The sequence below is a fragment of the Argopecten irradians genome, chromosome 6 (genome assembly GCF_041381155.1).
Source record: "Argopecten irradians isolate NY chromosome 6, Ai_NY, whole genome shotgun sequence".
NCBI classification, from domain to species: Eukaryota; Metazoa; Mollusca; class Bivalvia; order Pectinida; family Pectinidae; genus Argopecten; species Argopecten irradians.
Genome location: NC_091139.1, coordinates 19677281 through 19703213, shown reverse-complemented (window position 1 = coordinate 19703213; position 25933 = coordinate 19677281). Strand labels below are relative to the sequence as shown.

Below are 25933 nucleotides of genomic sequence, written 5' to 3'. Positions count from 1 at the left end.
GTGAAATTTCTATATTAAAAAGGTAATTTGATTAAAACCGTTTAAAGGTCATCAGACTTTGTCCTATCCTAGTACTTATCGCTAACCTATGAAACTAGAAATAACTATAACAGAAGTAATATTTTGTTTGTAGACGACCCGACTCGGTCACTGAGTGGTTTGATTTTGAAGAACAATGTGAGAGCCCACTTTGAGAAGTTTCCTCCTGAGGTGACAAATTTCATAAAGCAAGAATGTCTAAACAGTATAGGGGATCCGTCACCGTTGATCCGTGCCACTATTGGTATCCTCGTCACCACTATAGTCGCCAAGGGAGAGCTTAGGAACTGGACAGAGCTACTACCGTCACTGTGTAGTAGTCTCGACTCGGACGACTACAACGTCTGTGAGGTAAGTCTGACGAAAAATCATTTGGTGTCAAAATTATCGTTTAGATATAATTCAATGTTTGGACTGACTTTCAACAATTTTGTAAGCCATATATGATACAGAAGACTTTAGATCTGTCATAATTAATTTTGAATGAAAAGTTGTGATGAAGTTTTTCAAAACTCCAGGAATAATGCTCATTATCAGCCAATCCTTCTGACAAAATATGATGCATAATAAAGGAAATGTGTAAAGAATAAACAGTTATAGGAAATGAATCTTTACAAAAACAGTTTAGCTGTTGTGTTGAAAGATTCTTCAAGGTTTTAAGCATATACATTTGGGGAATACATTGCAATTTGTGGAACATGCACAGATCCTTACAAGGGAAAAAAATCAATACCCAATGGAAAGTCTGTCTTCACAAAATTGCATGGTACTACCTAGTTTCACCAGTGTAAAATGAGCAATCAGATTGACCAGAAGTAACCTCAATTCTAGTAATATTGTACTAAAAAGTGGTTTCTACTCCATATTTTTAGTAAAGATGGGCTGTTTTCAATGAAATTCTAGCACAATGTAAAGCATAAAAATAACTTTGATAAGTTTGAGTTTCAGGGTTGAAAAGCCAAGGTCACTGTTGCTATTTATAGAAAATCAATGTCAAACTGAATTGATTCATCGTAAAGATATTCACAAAGTTGAAAAGAATGTCAGATCAAGGTCACCATTGCTATTTTCAGAAATTCATTGGCTGTGTTTTGTGATCAGGTTATAGTCACTGTTCTAGCTTGTGTGGACCGGTAGATGGTGTTGACTTTTGAGTATTGAATTATATGATCTGCTTCAGATATCTTAAAAATCTATTATAGTGTTGAGGATAAGTTTTGTAAGGTACCGGTATGTAATTTCTTTCTAATTCCTTACATGTGCAGCCCAAAGGTTCTACCAAGTTCACACATGTAACTATATCAGAAATTGACCAAAAAGAGCACTTAAGATATTACATCCAATTAACTCTGTACAGGATAGACATAGCCATTGTTTAGTTGAATTATTTATCATCAGAATTGGTGTGGATTGCTTAGTCAACAGTTGAAAGCATCTGCTCTGTACTGGTAATTTGACTTGCTCAGTGAGTAGATCATAGATCTAGGTAGTGCTATTGTTTCATGCATGAGCCCCGTATCAATCAATTCTTATTGAATTTGACAGAAACACTCTAATGGACTTTTTGGTTGAACAACTGGTGAAAAAATCAATACTTAGGTATTATATAGCACGCAACACATTTGATTGAGTTAGGGTATATCTACAAATCTGTTTTGGTCGAATTTTGTACAAATATTATTAATGTTTACAAATCTGTTATTGTCGAATTGTGTACATATATTGATGTTAAAGCTGACATATTTCCTTTCATATGGTTGACTAATTAAGCTTGACAGTACTGTGTTGCTGGTAGCATTCATCAGTAAATTCCTGTTCAGTGAGAGTCTCAACATATTAATATTTAAAAACTTCTGATTAGTTCCTGGATTAGATAGTTGACTGGAAAATTGCTGAAAGTATTACATAAGATTATTACAAAAAATAATCTTAACCAAAACAAAATCTGCATTTGAAGTTATATTTGTTATAGAAAAAAATGATAACTAATATTGTTGAAAGAACCATTGATCTGCATCTTTGTATACCATACTCTTTGATGCAAGCCATTGTTTCTCTTTGGTGATAGTAACTAAAGTTGAGTGCTATCTTCAATGTAACAATTTCTTTATCAATGGTAACATTTGGTTTTGATAAGTAAAAAAAAAAAACAAAAAAAACAGAAAGTGCTTTTGCCTTAAGTATTTGTGAAGGTAAAGTTTGTAGTTTGGTCCACCCTATCACAATGCTGTAACATACCTACTGCTTCGAGAGCATAGTCACTGCATGGTACCCTGTACATGGCAATGCTCATACTAAGAGATTCAAGAGCATAGTCACTGCTTGGTACCCTGAAGTGTTATAACATTATGTTGTTCACAATAAAACACAAAGTTGACTGAAATGTGTCAAGGTCAAAAGTTGAAAGGTCAATATTAAATATTCCTTTTCTCATGGACCTTCTCTTGATTACATCAATGAAGCAAAGCTGTTAAGGAATTAATCAAGTCACTTGAGCATATATATATGTAATTGACAGTGGGTCATAGGTCAAGGTCATTGTGTCAAGCTAAGTTTACTGCATCATCATCTCTAATTTTAGCATGAAAATTAAGTTCAATATATTGCTTTTAAGTTATTTATGTTTCGATGATGCGGAGCTGTCCAGTTCTTAACACTTCATAAAGTTAAGAATAATACAAATAGTTCACTAACACTTGCTTGGAATCCAACTTTGTTGTTAAAAAAATAATTCAGTTTGCACATTGTATATAGATGCTGACTTGGTTGTAGTGAGTGATCTCTGATATCCGTGCTTGGTGAGTTAGTCATTTAGCGGGGCCTTTCCAGACTCGATAGTATTCTAGCGATAAATACTAATTAGTTTATATATTCTTTTGTATTCATGATACAAAACCTTTTACAATACAACTTGTACATATACCAATGGGCACCAGTGGTTCAAGCATGATATGGCATACTGAGATCTAGACGGGGATTATATATATCATATTACGAAGAAAGCAGTCGTACAAGAGCTGTACATCATTTGCATTATAATGGCATCATTTATGTTCCTGTGTGCCATTTTAATGTGTTTAAAGGGATTTTTCATCAACATTCTGAAGAATGTATACAATAAATTCCATACAATACCCTGCTATACATATGAATGCAGAAAGATTAATGAGCAGCTTTGTGTACAGTTGATCGTGACCAGTCAGATCAGTTAGTGTAAAAAAAATAGCATTAACAGTAATACTGAATCCAAATTCAGTTTTGTTTTGCCAACAAACTCTAAAAGCCATGGAAACCGTCATTAGTCGTAGTTTTGGAATGTTCAGTATTTGTTCTCAGACAAGATGTTACTGGTTTATTGCTAGGGGTTGTATAATCAATGTAATATGTTGCGTGCATTTCTCCCATCATTAATTAGCAAACATGCACAGTATGTTGTTCTTTATATATTACAATTGAAAGTCATTGATTTTCAAGGAAATTCCTTTTTAAGTCAAATTGATTTATGATTTGCTGTAACACATATGTATGCAGTGACCAATTTGAAAATTATTCTCATTTATTCTTTCAGAAGTAATTAGTCCTTTTTTTGTGAAATGCTAAAAGTTCCATTTTATAATTACCATCATTAGAAATTCTTTGGAGTCTCATCAAACTTTAATGAGCACATGACTCTGGGCATAAGAGATTGATGAGATAATCATCATTAAACCAGTAGTGTCATTAAGTGACTTTTAGTTTGAGGAAGTAAGATTTAATCAACACACTACCTAGATACTGGGATGGGTCAAAATAGAATTACAGATTTTCAATTGCATAGTTAGAAAACATGTGTTGTGATTAAGTCTGATAATAAAAAGATTCATTATCCAGTTTTAGACATGCCGTCTATAGAATCTGAACTTTTGTTTGAGGTATTTTGTGTCTGTGGCAAGAATGGTATTTTGCATTAGCTATAGTCTAGAAGAAAAAAAAATCTGACTCAAAACGAAAAATCAATTTGCTAGGCATGTTCTACACTTGAAAGTTGTACTATCCTTGGTTGAGCACACTGTAGAAATTTCCTACAACAAAACTATCAATATGGTGGTATTATGTCCTATTCTGCCTGTGTGTTTAATTGATATGTAAGATTTATACCCTTAAAAGTTTTGTTCTGTTGGGATATTTATGATATTACATTGTATAGAATATATAGCGAGATTCCTGGATCTGATGCTTCTTAAATTTTGTAGGGAAATGTATTATGTGTATAGGTTTGTGTGTAAGTGAAACCTGCTGTTGAGTAAGCCATTAATGAAAGGAATGTTGAAACTCCAGAAGCTGAAAATTGGACTACAGTAGTTTAATGATAGCTTATAGCATGATAATGGGAAACATGGAAGTGGAGGGGGGGGAGCTCTAAAATAAGGGAAGATCATGTAGGACTGCCAATAAACAGGGTGGGGAGGGGGTCCAATGAACTGGCATGGAAGGGGTGGGGATGTGGAAATGTATACTAATAGGGCACAAGGAAATGGATATATTAAATCAAAGATAGGGCAATAAACAATGGGGAGGGGATACAAATTAAGGTAAATACAACTCAGGAAAGGGCCGTTGGGAGTTTCCTTAAACCAAAAGCGGGGTAGGGGTGTCATTATTCTTACAGGGAAATGTTTTTCATAGACACATTATAATAGCTAGAGGGAGGGGATTACCAGTGAAAGGTTAAGAAGAATGGTGGGGTATTATCTTTAATGGAATATCATGGGTTTCATCTTCCAGACATGGTATTTATGTTGATATAATATTTACAAGTACTCCACCGCACATTTACTGGAGCTTCATAGAGATTTCAAAACTGATAATCTGTCATGCATATACAATTACAAAGTCGCCAAAGCTTGTGATTTCCACAAGCGTAGGTATTTGTACTTGCAATTGCAATGACAAGTACACATCACAACATATGCTTGCATCTTAAAAGGAAATGATTGATTGGATATTGTCACATAAAAGAATGACATCAGGTTATATGAAAAGGGGAGTGAGACACATATGAAGTAGTATCAGACATATATCCATCTGTTCAATTCCAGCTCTATCTAGAAGCAAATCCCAATTCTTATTGGAAGTGTTTGCTCATCCTCGATACTCCAGAGGTTCTGATCAACTACTCACTCTTCACCCCTGGACTATATCATAGCAAAACTCTAGGTAGCTCAAGGGAACAAATCTGAACCAATCACAGACCTGCAAGTTTTATCTTTGAAGACTTCAGAAAGAGTGACATCTTACTTCAAAGCCACAGTGTACTTTTATACAGCTCTTTTGATGTACATTAAAAGACAAAGTTACCTGTTCAGTTCTGTTGCCTCCAGTTTCACTAAGAGATAGTCCAGGAAGTAAAGATTTATGTGATCGGAACCCCTCGAGTATCGAGGATGGTGTTTGCCATATGTCTTGTAGATGATATTTATAGTTTTCAACTACAAATAAACAGCAAAACTTAAATAAAATAAAAAAAAAATGATTTCTACAACAAATGCTTTGATGTGACAGAACTTGCGTATAATACTATTGTCACAACATAGTACAAAAATCCAACATTTCAACGAGTAAAATGTTATTAATTTGATAAAACCATTTTGTTATGTCACTGATGTTCTGATGATTATTTTGACAGGGAGCATTTGGAGCCCTCCAGAAGATTTGTGAAGACACAGCAGAGGACCTAGACAATGATAGTACACGGCCTCTCAACATCCTCATACCAAAATTTCTCCAGTTCTTCAAACACAATAGTCCAAAGATCAGGTGATTGTACAACATTTTGTGTCAGCTGATGACCGTGTTCATTTCCTTCTCAATTTCAAATATACAAGTTTCTATGTCCATGAGAATAATGTTCTGATTCAAGAATTCATGTCTTTAATTGATCGCCACAAAAGATAATTTAGAGGGAGGAGTTTTGAGAAAGCTCGAAAATTTAACCCAACATAATAATACAGTATTGGTAAGAGAGAGAGAGAGTGTATGTTGAATAAATATTACATCTTTGACAGCTAATAGATTGGTACCCATGCTATGTATCTATCAATATGTGTTATGTGGAACATATATTACTTATTTGAAAGGTTCTATGCTGTAGCTATGTTAATGGGTAACATCCAGTGTCACATATAGTAACAGATGTATTTTGTGTTCCCAGGTCCCATGCTATAGCATGTGTGAACCAGTTCATCATAAGTCGTACACAGGCCCTGATGGTGCATATCGACGCCTTCATAGAGGTAGGTTCAAATTAAATAGTTTACATCAAAAATAAAAACAAATTCTGCTCCAAAAGGGAGAGTAAGAGGTTCTGAAGCAATTTTTATATGAAAACTTTTGAGTATACAATAGAAAAAGTTCCAAGAATAAAGTTGTCATCCTATCAAGAAGGTATTTTTTGGGGTTAAAAAATGTCTTGTGCTACTATAGAAATAGCTGATCTGATTTAGAAAGGGAGACTGTTAGATGTATTGATTCAGTATCTGCTTGACATATTGTGAAATCTTTGATGCTGTTAACAGATTTCTGAGAAACTGTGTAATTAGTATTGATTTCTGACTGCTCTCACTGATCCTCTTGATTATAACCAGAAATAGCTTCAGGGATAAAAACTTGATGTGTCTTATGATAAACAATTTGCAATATATCATTTTTAACACTGACAGATATGAAATCCCTTTGGGATTTGCCATTTTGTGTTGAGCTAACAATATTCTTCGTGAGATTAGAAGCGGATTAAGAAAACTACAAGTCAAGATTATATAATATTAAATTTTAAAAAGAAATTCTACATGCTTCATTAAAAACTGGTTCGATCAATTCAAATGCAGGCATCAGAATAGTTTGTAAATATAACAGTTGTGAAGTTATTGCCACACTTGTCCTGATTATTGATAATGTTTTGCCTTTGCACAGAACCTGTTTTTCCTGGCCACAGATGAAGATACAGAGGTCAGAAAGAATGTCTGCCGAGCTCTGGTCATGTTGGTGGAAGTTCGAATGGATAGGCTGATACCACACATTAACAGCATCATAGAGGTATGTAGGTCAGGGGTCATAGAAACATACGGAGATATGTAGGTTAGGGGTCACAGTAAGTTACATAGCGGTCAGGGGTCATAGAAACAATCGGAGATATGTAGGTTAAGGGTCACAGTAAGTTAAATGGAGGTGAGGGGTCATAGAAACAATCAGAGATATGTAACTATGTAACTTAGGGGTAACAGTAAGTTACAGAGGTCGGGGGGTCATAGAAACAGTATCATAGAGGTATGTAGGTTAGGGGTCACAGTAAGTTACAGAGGTCAGGGGTCATAGAAACAAGAGATATGTAGGTTAGGGGTCACAGTAAGTTACAGAGGTCAGGGGTCATAGGAACAGTATTATAGAGGTATGTAGGTTAGGGGTCAGAGGTCAGGGGTCATAGGAACAGTATTATAGAGGTATGTAGGTTAAGGGTCAAAGTAAGCTACATAGAGGTCATAAAAACATTCAGAGGTACGGGGATTAGTGATCAAAGTAAGTTACAAAGAGGCCAAAGGTCATAGAAATATTCAGAGATATGTATATATATATCTATGATAGACTTTCTCTGACCCCTCTTTGTAAATTTCTTTGATGTACAATAAGTTACATAGAGGTCAGGGGTCAGATAAACCGAATCATGTATTGGTTAGGTGTCATAGAAACAGTATTATTAAACTATATTGCTATGAGGATAAGGATTACAGTTACAGTAACATAGAGGTCAGAGGTCACATAAAGAGTAATACACAAGTTAGAGATCTGCTAAGGAAACTGTATCATTGAGGTATTTAGATAAGATAAGTGTATATGTTGTGTGTTATTTGTTTACAGTACATGATGCTGCGTACCCAGGATGATGATGACAGTGTGGCATTAGAGGCGTGTGAGTTCTGGCTGTCACTGGCTGAACAGCCCATCTGTAAAGACGTCCTCGCTTCACACATCGAACGCCTTGTTCCTGTTCTTGTAAAGGGCATGAAGTACTCCGAGATTGATATTATACTGCTGAAGGTAAGCAGATATTGGCACCAGGACGAAATAATATTAAACATTATTTAAAGAAAAAATATACAATTAATTAAAAATGACCATTGACTTTATTTTTGCAATCTTCTTAAAAAATCTATTAATTCAACTGCATTGATATTAGGGACTTTGATAATTAGAATAATTATTATTTATTAAAGAGAACATGCAGCATTTCACGCATGATATGTTTTAGAGAATTGAAAGGTTTGTTAAAAGGTGTAAATGTAATTTTACGGGGAAATAAGACTGTTGTTTACAGTGATGCATTTTGTTTTTACAGGGGGATGTGGAAGAGGATGAGATGGTTCCAGACAAGGAATCGGACATCAAACCTCGTTTCCACAAATCCCGAACTCACAGCCAGAAACACCAGGACGGCGAGGAGGTAGGTAACGGCACCAATGTAAGTACAAGTTTTATTGTTTATTAAGGTTATTCTTATATCTCAACATTATTGATACAAAGCATATGTTGTCCTCATGTGAATAATAAAAAAATACATTTATTTTAAGGCTAATTTGACTCAATATTTTAGTTCTTATTTTAAGGTTAATTAATTTGACCCCAACACTTCAAAAATTTTCTCTGTCTTTTCAATATTTCAAACCTTTGTGGAAACACTCAAATCACAGGTAATGAAGTTTTGAAAATGTAAATACTGTAACAAAATTGATGAATGCTATAGGAATGTGAAGTGACTCATATTTCAAAGATGTTTTATGAATTACTGCACTTTAATCACTATCAAGACATTGACAGTTGTATTTGGATAATTTGTTTTATTTCAATGACAGGATGGAGAATTATCAGACGATGGCTTCGACGACGACGATAGTCTCTCAGACTGGAACCTCCGTAAGTTTCCAGCAATGGTTCTGCTTCAAGATGTTGTTTTGTGTCCAACCAATACCTAAGAATCTGTGTTACATTTCCACATTGATTGGATTCAATAACAGTCTATAAGAGGTCATGTTCTTGTGATCGTTAGTACTGGCCAATCTAATTACCAATTATATTATTTCAAAATTAATGTGAATAATCAATATGTTTATTTGCTTGCATAATACTTTTTGTAATTATCTGCATGTTATGACAAACAAATTTGCTGGCACTAACATCCTACAATTAGACTATTTACCTTTGGTGTGAACATGCAAAGGTCACCACAAAGTGCAAATGTCATCACAGACTGCAAAGGTCACCAGAACAGGTGTTAGGATATCAATCAGCAAAGTGAAAGTGAGAATAGATATTTGGAATATAAACAGATAATTTCTCAAACAAAAGCAGAAAAAAAATATCTTGCAAGTTTAGATTGATCAGAAAAACAATTCCTTGATAATATTTAGATGGACACATCACAACATTTTACTGCTCTGTAATACCTGCTTTGCTATATGGATGCCTCCCTGAACTGTGTATATTTACATTATTCTGCATATACTGGCCTATATTCTGCTTACACATAAAGGAAAATTATACATATCAATTAACTATACATACATATCTTTATCATTATTTTCACTAATTATGTACCCCAAATTTTGGTGTAGAAGTTGAAAAATGTTCATACTGAGATTATTTGCTATCACAGCATAATTTGTTTGTTTTGACCTTGATTAACAACATTATTTAGATATAACTTTGTGTTAGTAATAGAAATGCATGTACAATCAGGACAATTCTCATAATGATCTAACCTCCTCCAGGACTCAAAAAATTATTTAAGTATCCCTGCCCTGCAGGTAGGGCGTTAGACTTGTACCTGCTGCCCCTATTGCATGATCGTAAAAGGCGACTACATTTAGGATCTTATCTTTTCTCTTTTTCCTAAACTGACTTTAATCTTTCCTAATGCCTCCCTTGACACCCCCTCACTTTTGGCATTGAGTTGAGCGTTTGCCCCTGTGAGGAAGGATCTGGTTTCTGTCCCCTGGCCGAAACACACCAAAGTCTTTATAAGTGGTAGTTTCTGCTCATGTTTAGCGCTCAGCACACAGGGAGTGGGACGACTGGTTCGCCCGTTGTCAATATAATGTGATCGGGTGTGGTGTGTTGCTTGGTGTCTTCAGTGGCATGCTTCAGTGGTGTGTTGCTTGGTGTCTTCAGCGGCATGCTTCAGTGATATAGCACTGTAAAAGGGCAACAGTTCCACTATACATGAAGACACAACACAAACATACTGCAGTCTCCCAAAACAAACACCTCACACTTCACATGCGCTACACACTGCACACATGGGAGGCTGTCCTGACATAACCCATATGACGTTAAAATAATCAAACAAACAAGCAAAAAATATTTAATAGTCCTATCAAAGTAAAGAAACAAGCAAAAATATTGGAGAACTACAACATCGGGTACATATTTTAAGGTACTTCCTAAGATGGATATCAAATCTTCAAATGTTCTTTGCCTCTGCTTCAATACTTGAAATATTTAATATTTTCTATAAACACTTCATACTTATCAATTACAGCATAAATTATATATAATGCTTTTAATATAAGATTTATATCATGTTTGACAGTGATGATTTATTTCAATGTTAAGCTCAATTTTAAAGATATTTGACTCCATTCCTTACAAAAAATCAGCATGCTCAATTTTGATTTTAAGAAAAAAAGGACATCCTATTATGGTAACCTATTTGTGATGTTTAATATTTATTTCAATTCAATATTTTGAAGTGCAATTAGTTCCCATATAGTACTTTTCAATGCAAAAACTACAATGCTACTTGCACATTGTTTAATGCAAATATTACTTATATGTACATGCTTATTTCAAAAACTACTTGAAAGCATTTGGTTTTCAGTGTCTTAACTATAGTTTATAACAATTATGGTTGCTGTGCGTGCTTTTCATTTTATTTTCAGAAACAAATTGAAATCAGGTTATAAAAATTGTTCACTGTATTTGATATGCTGAATTGATTGAGGTTGTCAATTCAAATGAAATGGGGGAAAAAAGCAAAAATATCATTATTTATAGCCCACTTAAAGATGCTCCACCGCCGACAGAGCATAAATGATATTCATCATTTGAACAATAATTGGTGTTTAATCGTGCATATATGTCTAATTAACACAAAAAATAATATGAAATATTTTATTTTGCCTTTGGTGCATGCGCCATCAATACTTCATTCTATATAGGATATAGTGCCATGGAATTTTTTCGGGATGCAATTAATTATTTTTTATATTTTCAACTTTAAGTAAAATTAGAAGCTCAAACTTTTCAATGGTGGTAATGGTGTAGATTAAGTAATTTTTGTAACTGAAGAAAAATACTAAATCATCTGCTCCTGTTTTTGATAGTGAAAAAATGCCATTTGTCAGAGGTGGAGCATCTTTAAAGATAAATGGAATTATATTGTTTCATTGTTGTCTTGTTCACAGCATTGAATGAATTTTACTCAATAGACACAATATTTAATGATCAGTACTATTCAGAATTTGATGACAGAATGAGTCGGAGCTTTTCTGATTCTGCTGTTTTGCTATCGTAAGTTAATTTCGTCAGGATTTTGATCTTGATCCTTTCTTGTCCAAAGATGATTTTGATTAATGTTATATATTGATACATCGCTCTATCTACAGGAAAGTGCTCGGCTGCAGCTCTAGATGTGCTAGCCAATGTGTTCAGGGAAGAGATCCTGCCAATACTGCTACCAATTCTAAAAGAGACACTTTTCCACAATGATTGGGACATCAAAGAATCGGGCATCCTAGTGCTGGGTGCTATCGCTGAGGGCTGTATGAACGGGATGATTCCACACCTTCCAGAACTCATTCCTTACCTGATCAGTCGACTGTCAGACAAGAAGGCTCTGGTTCGATCCATAACATGCTGGACACTCAGTCGATATGCCCACTGGGTTGTTGGACAGCCTCATGAGAATTACCTCAAACCACTCATGACTGAGGTAAGAGTTTAGATGACTCGGATCAGACATATAAAAAATATTCATAGTTGAATTCAGATTAAATCACGCATAACTAAAATCAAAAATTTATGATTAAGCTAAGATTTGAAATGTGCTTATGACCCAAGTTTATCAAATTGTACAATACAAGATTAAATATGTTGATGAACATCTTGTGAGATTTTCTTTCACTAAACTGTTTTCAAAATATTGTTTGTGGTAAATTGTCGTACTATTTAACGATAAATCGGAAGACTTATGATTTGTTAACTGTCTTAGCTACTGAAGCGAGTGCTGGACTCCAACAAGCGAGTACAGGAAGCAGCGTGCTCAGCGTTTGCTACACTGGAAGAGGAGGCCTGTACAGAACTAGTACCATACCTCGGCTTTATCCTGGAGACGCTTGTCTATGCTTTTAACAAATACCAGGTAAACATATGTAATGTTGTAGTATTTAGTATCTGTAATACTTTTCACACACACAGAACTTCTTAAAGATTTTCAGACATGGTGAAACAAAATCTTTGTAAATCAACCTTTAACAAATCAGGATCCCCAAAAAGCTTAGAGTTAGCTTAGATGAGTGGTCATCGTCAAGTATAATGTCAATAGATGACAAGTAAGAGATTTTGCATTTGTAAGGATTTATCAAATGTTTATGGTTTTGTCAGAAATTACCAAACTTTTGTGATAGTGTCACTGGTCATAGAAATATATTAAGTCAGTGTGTTGTTTGGCCTACTCAGTATAAAAATGTGGTAGATCATGTCAATGATTTGTATTTTCAGCACAAGAATCTGTTGATTCTGTACGATGCTATCGGGACATTGGCAGACTCTGTTGGACATCACCTAAACAAGCCAGTAAGTTTGATGGTATATTGTCCTTGATTTGATGTCGATTGGACGATTTTATAGCTTATTTAGAGGAAAAATAAAATGAAATGTTCCTAATATATAAGCCTCTGATCTACTGTCAGTCTTGAGTGGAGTCTTGTGTTCATTGCCATCAATTTTTAGCCTTGTGTTGAGATTTTCGAGTTAGTTGATATTGAATGCTAAATTTTAACATGTTAACTTGGTAAATTTATAAGAAATAACATATTTTGAAAAAGTGCCCATTTGTGACCTTCCTTAAGTAGAAATATGTGGATATGTTGATGTCTCATGGCTATCTATAATATCTTCGATTCTTTACATATATTTTTGTGTTTTAGTACCAGTGTTGTACCAAACATTTGTGAATTGTAGGAATATGTAAATATGTTGATGGTTATATAATATATACCTCACTACCAAACATTTGTGTATTGTAGGACTATGTAAATATGTTGATGGTGATATAATATATAACTCACTGCCAAACATTTGTGTAATGTAGGACTATGTAAATATGTTGATGATGATATATAGAACTCACTACCAACACATTTGTGTATTTTAGGACTATGTAAATATGTTGATGCCCCCACTGATACAGAAATGGAATGTACTGAAGGACGAAGACAAAGATCTGTTCCCCCTGTTAGAGGTAAGTGATACAAAGCATCACAGTAATTCAGTCTGTAAATCACTCACCCACTAGTGTTAAGATGCTAAGGTCAATCTCTGTATTACAACGCGACTATGACCAAGACATCATTGTAGAACTAGTTGATGTAAACTATCATGAGAAGAATTTGTTACATTTTGAAAACTTTGACCTCTAGCGAGCTTTTTAATAAGACATATTTTGTGAAAACATGTAATGGGAAAAAGTTAGATTTGTCCATTCTCTACAATGAAACATCTTCAGATTTGAAATTTAGTGTTCATCTTGGAAATAATTGAAATGGAGATGAAGGTGAACAGAGAATGATGATTGTTTCTAAATTTTACACGTAATCACACAAACAAACAAAAACACACACAAAAAAACCCAATTATAATAATGATATTCTAAATCAAGAATAGAAAATAGGGTTGGTTTAGTAAACTCCCATGTCTTTGAGTGTGTACTGCTAGAAAAGTAGAAAAGTTGTTGCAGCTACATGATGACTACCTTACTTGCATACAAGTCCCAGGACGATGAGTGTTGCATCGTATTCGTACTGTCTGACCAGTGCTGATTCTCTTAGTTATCCAGCTTATGAATTTGTCCATCCCTAGTTTTATATGGTATTTAATTCTTCACCAATCTGTCGAATGATGAGGATATTGAACTATTACAGTTTGATATATGTATTACTATTATGTGTTGACAGTGTTTGTCTAGTGTAGCGACGGCCCTTCAGTCAGGCTTCCTGCCATACTGCGAGCCCGTGTACCGTAGATGTGTATCTTTGGTGGAACAGACTCTCAATCAGAACTATGTAAGTAGAATGGTCATGCCACAATTGGTAATTCATCTATATCTATTCATATTATAGGCCTTGTTGACTGAGAGTTCATTTTAATACCTTATTTTTTTAAGAGAGGTGGGAAAGTTTTTGTGTATTTTTCCATTAGTTTGAAATATATTTGAATTTGGAATGGGACTCATCATCAGCCTCAGAAAATCCTTAAAATGTTTTTGTTCAAAGTAAGGTTATAATTAGCCCCAACTGTTCTCTTCTGCATTGGCATTCACATATCAAAGCCGGATATAAATTGTTGTTTTGAAAGTTGAAGACTTGATTCTCGGTAACTTTGTAGATGAGTATGTCACACCCAGACAGATATGAACCCCCAGACAAGGATTTCATGATTGTGGCTCTCGACCTTCTCAGTGGCCTAGCAGAAGGTCTTGAACAACACATTGAAGCGCTCGTAGCCAACAGTAACATCCTGAAGTTGCTATTCCAGTGTATGCAGGTAAGCTGTTCTCAGGATTTCCTATCCTGGGAATTTTAAATTGCCATAAAGAATTGGGTGAATGCCATAGAACTATGCATTATAATGGTAATGTGTTGTTTACTCCATGTACAATGCCTCATGTCCTAGCTTCTTAGTTCTGATTTTAAATCCCAAACTTATATCACAGGTGCTGTCATTAATGTGTTCCACAAACAGATTTCTTATGCAAAGATAAAACAAGACAAGACTTTAAAAAAAATATAAATATATAAAAAGTGACTTAACATAGAGTTAATCTGTATTTGCATATTACAGAGTTATCTGCCCTTGCGGGTAGGTATTGATTGTGACGTCATGTGTTTGCAAGCATAACGTCATAGTTTTCAGAGAAAACGACGTGAATTGCACTCACAAAATAATGATGTAACAATGGATACCTACCCTCAAGCGAGCCAACTCTGTAATATGCAAGGACGGAATACACATCTTGTTAGCATTAACATTCCTAGTTTTCAGAGAAAATGACGTGAATTGCACTCACAAAATAATGACGTAACAATGGATACCTACCCGCAAGGGAGCTAACTCTGTAATATGCAAAGACGGAATACACATCCTGTTAGCATTAACATTCCTGTTAAAGTGATACAGACAAGATGTTAGCTATGGACTTCCTGTTTAGATAAATCAACAGATACTGACTTCCTGTCTAGTGTTAGAGGCTTCCCCCTTTCAGAATGAGGCTGTGCCCGGAGTTGTTGTTGTTGATTTTTATCTGTATTTTATTTTACTTTTTTTTTTTTTTTTTTTTTTGATAAAAATGATGTCTATATTTGATGCTATACACTTTGCATGTGTTTAGTACTACAAGACTATATGTAGCTGACTTCAGTAGTTATGTACATAACTAGTACACATGGTTTGTTTTACTCACCTATCTGTTTCATTTACAGTATCTATTGTGATATCCCCCAATGTTTAATATTTCATGTCCTTCATTTTTAACTAGGTCAGATAATGGTTTTTCTTTTGATATTGGTTATACTGTTCCCAACTTCAGAATAAAATTTAAAGTGAAATTTAATTTTCTGTTAATTTTCAGGACAATTATATTACTTTCAAAATGATTATATAATTGGAAAACATGGTGCCTGAACTTTTTGAAATTTACTGCTTTTAAATTCATAATTCTGACGCAAAGTGTCACGGAAGTGGAACATACATAGCCAAGGTGTTATACAGATGCTTTTGAGTTTTAATTTTGCCTTTAGATGACATTGTATTCTTGCCCTACACCACAGGACCCCATGCCAGAGGTTCGACAGAGCTCATTTGCACTTCTAGGTGACTTGACCAAGGCCTGTTTTCAGCATGTCAAACCTTGCATAGGTGGGTGCTTGTTTGCAAGCATGGTTGGTAACTACTTCTCTTATGTTGTACCTGTAGTGATACTTCTCCTCAACACCTCGTGTGCGGGTAATAACATTATCAATTAGAAATCACCCGTGATTTTTATTGTGACTTTTATTTTGTCACTGTGGCTTTCTTCTTTTCTGTGTTTTGTGATTCTGTATCGACAGTGCTTGTTAGCTCTGTCTATAAATCAATAAGGGGATTTATTCAAACTAATAACTTGTGTCATTCCTGAATTGTAGAGAGAGAAAATTCTTCTCAAATAGAAAGATGTTCTTGTCATTTCATCATTAAACATGTATTCATCCAGTCTGAAGTCAAAATCTTGTGGGAGGGGGGGGATGTGAATAATGTTCATGGAATAGAGCTGTGATGTAAAAACTTCCGTAACACTTATAATACTTTGTATTAGACTTGATTTGTTTAAAAAAAATGAAATTAAAGAGCCTGTTCCTTGAACATAGAAGAAAACTTGGCCACAGGATCATCAATAAGTAGGTTACAAGGAATATCAGTATTGAAAGCTAGGTATGATGATATTCACTTGCACACAAGTTTCAGGACGATGAGTGTTGCAATGTATTCGTACTGTCTGACTTGGCTTTTTTAGGACAAATATTTAAATTATATGTTGATTGAACCAGTTTCATTAAAAATCAAGTAAAATTGGAAATATTATTATGGGGGTAAAAAAGTGACATTTACGTAAGTGCTCTTTAGGACTGAGGATTTTGTATGTCAAAATTTTCAGCCTTAATTGATAAACAGAAAATACCAGAACCAAAATTATATCAAGGTTTCCTAATCTTAAAACATGCCCAAAATTATTTTTATAAATGCTTGCACATGGAAAGGTTTTCTGGAGTGAACTTGTTGTTAAAAAATAAATACATAAATTCATTTTATGAAGTCACTTGAATAGAAACCAAATCCTCAGAAATATAATTGCATCTGTTTACATCTGTTTAAGCCATATTCATGTTGTTTATTGCATTTTTAGGAGACTTCATGCCAATTTTAGGCTCCAACCTAAATCCTGAGTTTATTTCTGTGTGTAATAATGCCACTTGGGCCATTGGAGAAATCTCAATTAAAATGGGTATGGATGTTTTCGTAACTTGAAGCTTATTAATTTACCACATATATCTTCTCTCCCCTCTCATGTGTTAAATCTAAAATAACAAAATTAAAAGAAAGTTTCATTCAGATAGATTTGGCGGTAATATTGATATCATTTTAAATTTTTCAGCATTTGTTAATTTTATTGCCCTGTAACACTTCACACAAAATAGTGATAATTTTATCTCTGTAGGGTACAATTAACTTTTATATCAAGTAAAATCAAATGAGAAATGTTTTTAAAATAAGAATATTGAGTTTAGGATACCATGACTGCCACAGAGATCGTTGATCCAAATAGACTTGTATTGTTTATCTAAATATTTAGATTTTGAGACATAATGAAGGCTATGTTTTGTAGTTGCCACGGAGATGCAGCCCTACGTTACACTGGTGTTGGCTCCACTAATTGACATCATTAACCGACCCAATACACCTAAAACTCTCCTCGAGAACACAGGTAAGTGTCTCCACAGCACATTTACTCTAGTCCATTATCGATGGAAAAATATCTCAATTTTGGTTTTTGTAGTAAGGTCACTAATCAGTAAAATAAATCTTATAAATATGATGTTACAAATGGAGAGGAATTTACTAAATAGTTATGTTGTTTGTTGCATGCTGATATCTTACTTAGTAGATCCTGAGGCCGGACAGTAGAATCTTCTATACATTTCTTTTGTACTGTTCACAATAGAAGTGTACCCTGATTATTGTAATAAATCTGTATTTTGTGATGACTGACCAATATGCACGCTATACCGTCTTCTTTTACAGTTGGTTGTGGCTTACTATTAAAACTGTTCATACACAGATTTATTTGAATCAGAAAACACAAATTTCAACCTTTCTAATTTTTAAAGAAAATGCCAAAAACTAGATCAATGTTCTGCGTTGTTTTGTAAACTGATTAATTCTGTGTATATGTACACCAAAGAAATCAGTTTGTGTTTTCTCAACGTTTAGGTTTTAAATATTTTTGTTAGTGTATATGTCTATGTGGTGTCATAAAATACTGTAGTAACAAGTTGTTTGTTCTTTGCTCAGTATTGAAAACCTTAAAAAATGTAGGTTTATCTCAGAATTTTTTTTGTATTAACGATGAAATTTCATATAACATCACACAGCCTTATTGTTGAAGATTCGATATGATATCAAGTCTGATTGCATAACTCACTTATAGATAAATATCTTTAGTTTGGGCGTGTTTTACGTTACAATACAGCCATAGTCTTTAAGGTGATGCCGAGTTTTTGGCATTTGAGAAAACTTCAGAATGTTAGAGAGAACTGCTTCATTTAGAGCTTCAAATCATAACCCCAGAGGTGAATACATTGTAAAATGATGTATTTACAACTTTTGACGCAGTAGCTGTCAATACAAAATAAGCCAAGTTGATCTATATTTTGGGAACTGTCGGTCAAGTTTCAATAGTCCAAGTAATAATTACTTAAATTTGTTCATAAACATTCAGTTAATTTTCATTCTTCTATGGAAACGTTAAGTTCCAGCTTCATAGAATTTTGTTACTTTGACGAAGGTTAATTATCAAAGGAGTTCATTTTGTAAGTTCCAGCTTCATAGAATTTAGTTGTTTTGACAAAGATTAATTATCATAGAAATTCATTTTGTAATTGCTCTTCAAAGATACAGGTGATGAATTTATCTGTGTATGTCTCGTCTATACATGTTTTAACATTCCTTGTTTCTTTTTTTCTGTTCAGGTTTTTTGAACTGAAGATTTGTATAAGTGTTCATCTGACCGTTGTATTCAATGCCAGCACACAACATTGTCACATTCTTTTGCTTGTATTATATTTTACATGATTATCAAGATGATTTCAGGCTCTAAACCTCACACAACCTCTTGAACAAAATATTGATACACAATTTACAAGATGTTGACAAGGAAATTTAAACTACATAACAAGCTGAAATAAAATTTGATAATGTCTGAAAAAAGATATACGCTCATGTATATACCTGGAATAATGTTCATTTGACAAAGTGAAAATGGTTTTGAGAATTCATTCTTTCACATTTTTCAAATAAACCTGGTACTAAAATTTCTACTGTTTTCGCAGGCAAATTAATTTAGAACTTCATACACATCTTCTTTTTGAAAATTGTTTGCTTTGGGATTGCTTTTTATGTCTAAAGGTCAAAGGTAGAAGTCACCATTATAACTAAAAATAGAACATTTAATCTTATTAATTATCAGTTAATTGATAAACCCATTCCTTATGCACAACCTTATAAAAAGTGCTCCGATGGGATTACAAAAAAGAGAATTTGTTTTATTGCAGTATCTCTAGGTGCAGTCATTACATTAGCTTTTCTGCAGTTTCTGTCTGTAGATGAAAACTAAATTAACAACTTTTTCAATATTGGTATCCAGTATGCATGAGCTAAAAAAGCTTTTAATTGGTATGAGATTCAGAAATTCCTTGAACAGCACTAATAAGCATCCGGTATATATATTATTGGGAGCTTGTGTGGGGTTAAGTGGAGCAGGTGTGGGTTTATTATCAATGATTATTTAATTTGCTTGTATGTTTGGTTGATTTGTTGTCTTTCTCTGTTTTTCTTCCCTTATCATTGCCCTCGTGCTCGTCTCTGTGCCACCGTCGTCTGATATCATCGTCACCGTGGTTACGTAGCCATAACAATCGGTCGCCTTGGTTTAGTATGCCCACAAGAAGTGGCACCTAGTTTACAACAGTTTATACGACAGTGGTGTGTAACACTTGTTTTTTTTACTTTTCTTTTCTCTTATATCATTATTAGTAGATATATATATTGATATATTAGTGTATGTGTTTGTATTGTAGTCAATATATGGGGTCACATGCCTGCTCTTTTTCATTTTGAAAAAATCCTGTAATTTCTTGTTATCAGTGCTTTACCAAATTAAAAAGCATAATTGTGTACATTTAATTAAATGTCCAATGTTTGATTCAAGATCATTTCTTTTTGCATGATGAAATGAAAGTACTGTAAATATCAACAAACATTTTCTGTACAGCTGTTAAAAGATTTAGGATAGAAATTCAAACTCCAGAATATTAACCTGAAGCATTTAAGCATTTGAAATTTAATTCAAACTGATGACCTTAACTTATATTGTTGAACACCTATATTGCTGGTTAGGGGTAAGGAATGTGGGTACTTCAGTGATAAACCTTAATATTGAAAATGCCTCGGTGCATCATCCATCTGTTTCCTAAAAAAATGACTTTCATTGGTGTAGTGTTTTAGATATTTTGTTAAATATGGTAGAAAATACCACACTTCAAAAACTAAGATTATTTGTGTTTTTCTTGGCCAATCAAAATAATATACAATTCTATGATATTTTTGATAGGGTTATGCTTCAAAAATATTTCATTACTCCAACCTAGACTTGATTTCAGCCATTGGCTCAAAAATAAATGTGAAGTACAGCAAATTTGTACCTTGATGAGCATTCTAGGCCCAATGAAAGATCCAAGATCAATTCCAAATTACTTTTGGTATCGATTTTTTGGAGTCCTCGCAGTTTTTAAATATGACCTCCATAAAATTTTAAAAGCTTTACATAAGGATGCAAAATACATGGATACCTTTTTCTATGCTTTTGGACATTTTCTTGGGTTTGCAAACTAAACAGAAATCACTTACATGATTTAAAAGGAAATGTTTGTGATAAAGTCAGCTCATAGTGTCAGAATCTGAAATGATATTAATTGCACAGAAATTTTAAGTGAATATAGCTTTTATAGACTGATTGGGTTTTTTTTGTGCCTCTCCAGACTTAGTGAGTGTTGTGCAGTGTTAATCTTGTATGGGTTTACAGGTGCACATCGCTGCGTAACATTCGTGATAATGAAGAGAAGGACTCTGCTTTCCGTGGCGTTTGTCACATGATCAATGTAAACCCTGGAGGTGTGGTGCAGGACTTCATCTTCTTCTGCGACGCTGTGGCATCCTGGTCACAGCCTAAAGCAGACCTTAAAGACATGTTCTACAAGGTAACACAATCAAAGCTTCCACCCCCAAAATTTTGTAATGCACTGTTCCAGTTCGTGAAGAAGAAGAGTCCAAATGTGCCCTCTTGGTGATTAGTAAATAAAAACTGCAGTAGTTGGTATATTCCACAATAGGTTGCAATATGCATCTTTCGTCAATATTTAAACCAATTTAAATGTATGAAATAAAAAGTAGGGAACATTTTCCAAAGAATACTTGCTGTCCTATTGCCAAATACCAGATGACTGCTTTTTAGGCTAGTTTTAGCAATATAAAAAACCAGGAATTAGCAAGTCAATATCTTCAGCATTAGGAAATGAGACTAATACACATGATACTTGATAATGTTTGTGCGGGACTAGTATCTCCGGTGGTGAATCACCACCAGAGATACTGGTGATGGAACGTAATTATTTGTAATATTCCCACACAAACATTAAAGGGTATCACATAGTGTATGAACTGTTCCCATTGATTATAAATGAAATGTTATCATTTTACTATGCTAGAGAATAGCCATCATTTCTATATCAAACATATGCTTTATATTATGTAGAACAGATGTTTTAGTCTTTAAAAAGGAAAAAGAGGTTGGATTAAATTTGAAATTTGTAGGTATTTTAATTTACAGAAATAAGAAATCTCCTTGCTTTGTTGCAGATCCTACACGGCTTCAAGAACCAGGTAGGAGAAGAAAACTGGACCAAGTTTTCTGATCAGTTCCCTCAACCTCTGAGGGAGCGCCTGGCTGTCCACTACGCTGTGTGACCTGTATCCAAACAGTAAGTAATGACAGAGTTGTCTTCCCTATAAACAACATTGCCAATGTGTGACGTATAAGTAGGAGATTTTCTTATTAATTGGTCCATGGTGAAATGGTTTTAAACATAGTGATGTTGTCTCCCTTGCAATCATATCTTTAGATATACTATATTAGTGCTGTAAATTGTGATGGAGTTTTCTCCCTTTACACTAGGTCACAGGAATGCAAGCAATCTTATTGTGATGTCTGAATTAAAGCCATAATCGTCATTATCACAGTAAAATATCAATCATTGCAGACCAAGGAACTCTATTTGAAAACCTTATAAGTTCCTTATACACATTACAAAAAACAATCAGGTAATAAAAATGATAATATATATAATGAATTTTGCAATATTAACCAATGTTCCTTGAAAATTCAAATCATACTTTATTGAAATCTTGAATGACTTATGTTTGATAGTTTCTGTAATAAGTTATTTTTATTTTTTTGCAGGCCACGGGGAAAAGGGAATGTGCTAACCGGGCAAATCCTATGCCCAGGCACTATGGGGCCACACACAATGGGGTTGGCATCGCGAAATGGGAGGGCCAGCTCAGAGGGGGGCCTCTGTAGCCAATCAGCTCGCGGGTAACAGCAGGGCAGGGAGCTAGGGGAGGTCTCCATCCCACAACTAGCCATTCAGTGTGCCCAGCTGTACCGCAGCACAACTGTATCCATCGCGGAGGGAGGGTCGCGTCAAGGGGAGGGCTAAGTATTTATACATCATATTACATGTCCGACAGATTTGTCACCGGGATTGTTAGGTAACTGTGGTTTCAGTAGAGTATTGCATGCCCGACATATAAGTTGCGTGATACTCCTCGAGACCCGTGTCCAGTACTTGTATTTCATAGCATCAGTATTTTTCTTCTGAAGTATAGCAGTAGAGTAAAATGAAGAGGGCTTAGGGACCTTCTACAGCTGGTTATGTCTAAGATGATAAAAAAATCACTTGTTTTTCTCTTTCTTTCCATGTTCAGCGTTGAACTGAAATTTGATTACTGTTATTTCAACTACCTTAATTAAGGAGGGTTTTTTGTTGCTCCAAAATGAGTTGAAAATCAACTGTTTTTTCTATGTATTTATTGATGTTGAGGAAATCAGGTTTTCTGTTTGAAATGTATAAATCAATGGACATAACAAGCTTGGAGACCTAGTGCTTTCGTTAATAGCTTGCAGACTGCATCCTCATTTTGTTAGCGTCGTCCTGTGTACATGTGCAGGTTTAGATTGGTCTGTTCAGACGCCTTGACATTTGTCAGTTAATCAAATTGTTTTCTACACAGATGGTTTATACATTTATTCAAAGTATCAAATTACCACATGCACTTCAAACACATGAAGTTAATATAATGTCTGCAATTTGTCCTACTTGAAATTCAAGGTCAAAATTGTAAATTGAGAATTTCAAGTTTCTGAAATGTATGAATTCTTAATATGAAAACAAATCTAGGAAATATTATATTAAGGAGTTTGTAGGTTTAAATCCATATAGCACAAGACAAAAATGTTTTGGAATTTTATAGAGGGTAAAGGCCGCAAATAATATTTTTTTGTTTTTATGAATAAGTGATTTTAAGAAGAAAAGCAATTTAGTAAAAATGAACCATTTGAATTTATCTAATTTTCTTGGACCAGAAAACCAAGTTTGAGTAAATACAGATAACTACTTTGCTGTTTTGTAGTAAGTTTTAAGTAGTCTAGAGGAAATGTCCTACAACTTAAGATGAAGTTGTGTTTTCACCTGTCATGTCAATGTGTTGACTACAACCTGGATTGTCCAGGGCACTATTCTGTCCTTTCTATTCTGTCCATCTCCTGACTGGTCAAACTGACCGACTGATGTCCTGGGTGGTCCGACTGACTGACCATTCCATGTTCTGGGAGCTAAGACTGAATGACCTAATATGTCGTAAGTGGTGGGACAGTCGGACCATTCATATACTAGCAGACTTACTCATGTCCTGAGTTGTTAGTTTGACCAACATCTACAATGCTAATATAATCGCTACTGTCACTAATTATTACCTAAACCCAACATAAGCGACTTGAAATAGAGAATCCGCCCAAGAAGGTAGGGGATGGTCCCCTGGGACTAGGGGGCGGAGGATCAGCAGGAGTTAACATCCAAGAAATCCTGCATCCACCACGCTGGAAGCGTTTTACGTACATTACGTTCTAGAAGGTAAACACCGCCTTTACTATGGAGTTCACACAGTTCTGTGTCCTACAAGCCACCTGTAGGAGTCGTGTCTGACAACAGGCAGGATTGTTCTGAACCATTGATAAACTGTGTTTTAATACATTGAAGCAACGAAGTGTTAATTGTAAGACCGAACACAACTTTTGCTTGCTTCATTTGAGTTCAGAAGTTCAAAGACTTGTCATCACAAAGGCTGTAACTGGGATCATTGGGCAGGTCTAATGAATTCATGTTAATTTTAGAGGGTTACTTTTAAAATGTGATATGTGTATATAGATTTGTAAATGATAGGTATTTTTTTTAAATATTTATTTATGTTTTACTGATGTTAAATATATGATAGGTAACAGGAATAGATTAACTGCTTATTTGAGAAGTTGATGATCGCGATTAATGGTAATTATAAGTGGCTAGGGTAAGTTATGGGTCTGTGAAATGTTCTTGTAGCCTATTGTTCTGTTTCTGATAATTGCTACACAATTACCAACAATGAAAGACAATGCCCAGTGATCCCATTGACAGCCTTGCTTCTGAAGCTTGTTACCCAGGTGTATGTGGTTCAGTGTCTGGACAAAAGTGATACCCTTGGGATCAACCTGAACCAAGTCCGACCGACCGCACACCGGTATTAGCAGGTCCTTGTGTACCGCAATCTGTGATCTACTATAGGTGTTCTTAAGTTTTTAACGTGTGATGTTATTATAATCTGGGAATATTTTTTATATCTTTTTTTTTTGAAGTTATATTATTATTGTTGTTGTATTTTTCATTTTATGATAGGTGTTTTTGTAAGTCTTTCAATTGTAGATGCGGTTATTATTATATATTAGGTACGAACAGCCATACTGAAAAGTAGCGTTATGATGAGGATAATGAGAAGGATTTTATTTTTTTCGTTATTTATAATTATAAATAGTAAATAAATTATTTTGTAATAAATTGTATTATAGGATAACTGTCAATCTACTCTCTTCTCCAGCAACATTGGCGTGTAAGTAGTTCAGTAATGTTGTCATGTGAACCTTTGTGCAGCTATGTAGTAAAACACATTTCCATTTAGTTAAGGGACAGCGCCTAATCTGAAGTTGTGATACACAGAGTTAATTTTTCTGATCAACCAATTTTAGGATGTGATGATTAGTTGTTCAGCTACACTAGATTTGGACATTTTTGTGCTTAGCGTTATCTGTACCATTTGTACATACAGAAAGTTTTAATCTGCATGCATGGAATTAAAATGTATAAAGGAAGAATTGTGTGTTGTATTTTCTAAAGAGTAATTTCAATCTGGACAAATGATTTTAGTTAAAATTTAGATGCTTTTTAAATGAGCATTTTAAAGATGCTCCACCGCCGACAAAGCATAAATGATATTTATCAGCTGAACAATAATTGGTGTTTGATCATGTATATATATGTCTAATTAACACAAAAAAATAATATAAAATAATTTATTTCGCCTTTGGTGCATGCGCAATCGCTACTTCCTTCCATATAGGATATAGTGACAC

The 25933-nt window shown here is 34.4% G+C and overlaps 1 protein-coding gene across 4 annotated transcripts in view; it reads left to right on the top strand.

Moving 5' to 3' along the window:
• The window catches only part of LOC138325257 (transportin-1-like), a 31342-nt gene extending 5667 nt beyond the window's left edge, over nucleotides 1-25675 (top strand). The window contains exons 3-22 of one of the 4 annotated variants that reach the window (XM_069270786.1): nucleotides 134-390; nucleotides 5705-5835; nucleotides 6230-6311; nucleotides 6988-7110; nucleotides 7930-8109; nucleotides 8408-8512; nucleotides 8922-8982; nucleotides 11733-12058; nucleotides 12338-12487; nucleotides 12847-12921; nucleotides 13502-13588; nucleotides 14301-14408; nucleotides 14731-14889; nucleotides 16173-16260; nucleotides 17285-17383; nucleotides 17765-17863; nucleotides 20064-20139; nucleotides 21239-21413; nucleotides 22072-22193; nucleotides 22673-25675. In XM_069270786.1, the coding sequence (XP_069126887.1) occupies nucleotides 134-390; nucleotides 5705-5835; nucleotides 6230-6311; nucleotides 6988-7110; nucleotides 7930-8109; nucleotides 8408-8512; nucleotides 8922-8982; nucleotides 11733-12058; nucleotides 12338-12487; nucleotides 12847-12921; nucleotides 13502-13588; nucleotides 14301-14408; nucleotides 14731-14889; nucleotides 16173-16260; nucleotides 17285-17383; nucleotides 17765-17863; nucleotides 20064-20139; nucleotides 21239-21413; nucleotides 22072-22179 (2489 nt within the window). In that variant the 3' untranslated portion in view covers nucleotides 22180-22193; nucleotides 22673-25675. Of the gene's footprint in view, nucleotides 1-133; nucleotides 391-5704; nucleotides 5836-6229; nucleotides 6312-6987; nucleotides 7111-7929; nucleotides 8110-8407; nucleotides 8531-8921; nucleotides 8983-11732; nucleotides 12059-12337; nucleotides 12488-12846; nucleotides 12922-13501; nucleotides 13589-14300; nucleotides 14409-14730; nucleotides 14890-16142; nucleotides 16261-17284; nucleotides 17384-17764; nucleotides 17864-20063; nucleotides 20140-21238; nucleotides 21414-22071; nucleotides 22194-22672 lie in introns of all 4 variants that reach the window. The other 3 variants (XM_069270784.1, XM_069270785.1, XM_069270782.1) reach the window with 3 other exon arrangements.
• The last annotated feature ends 258 nt before the right edge of the window (nucleotides 25676-25933 follow it).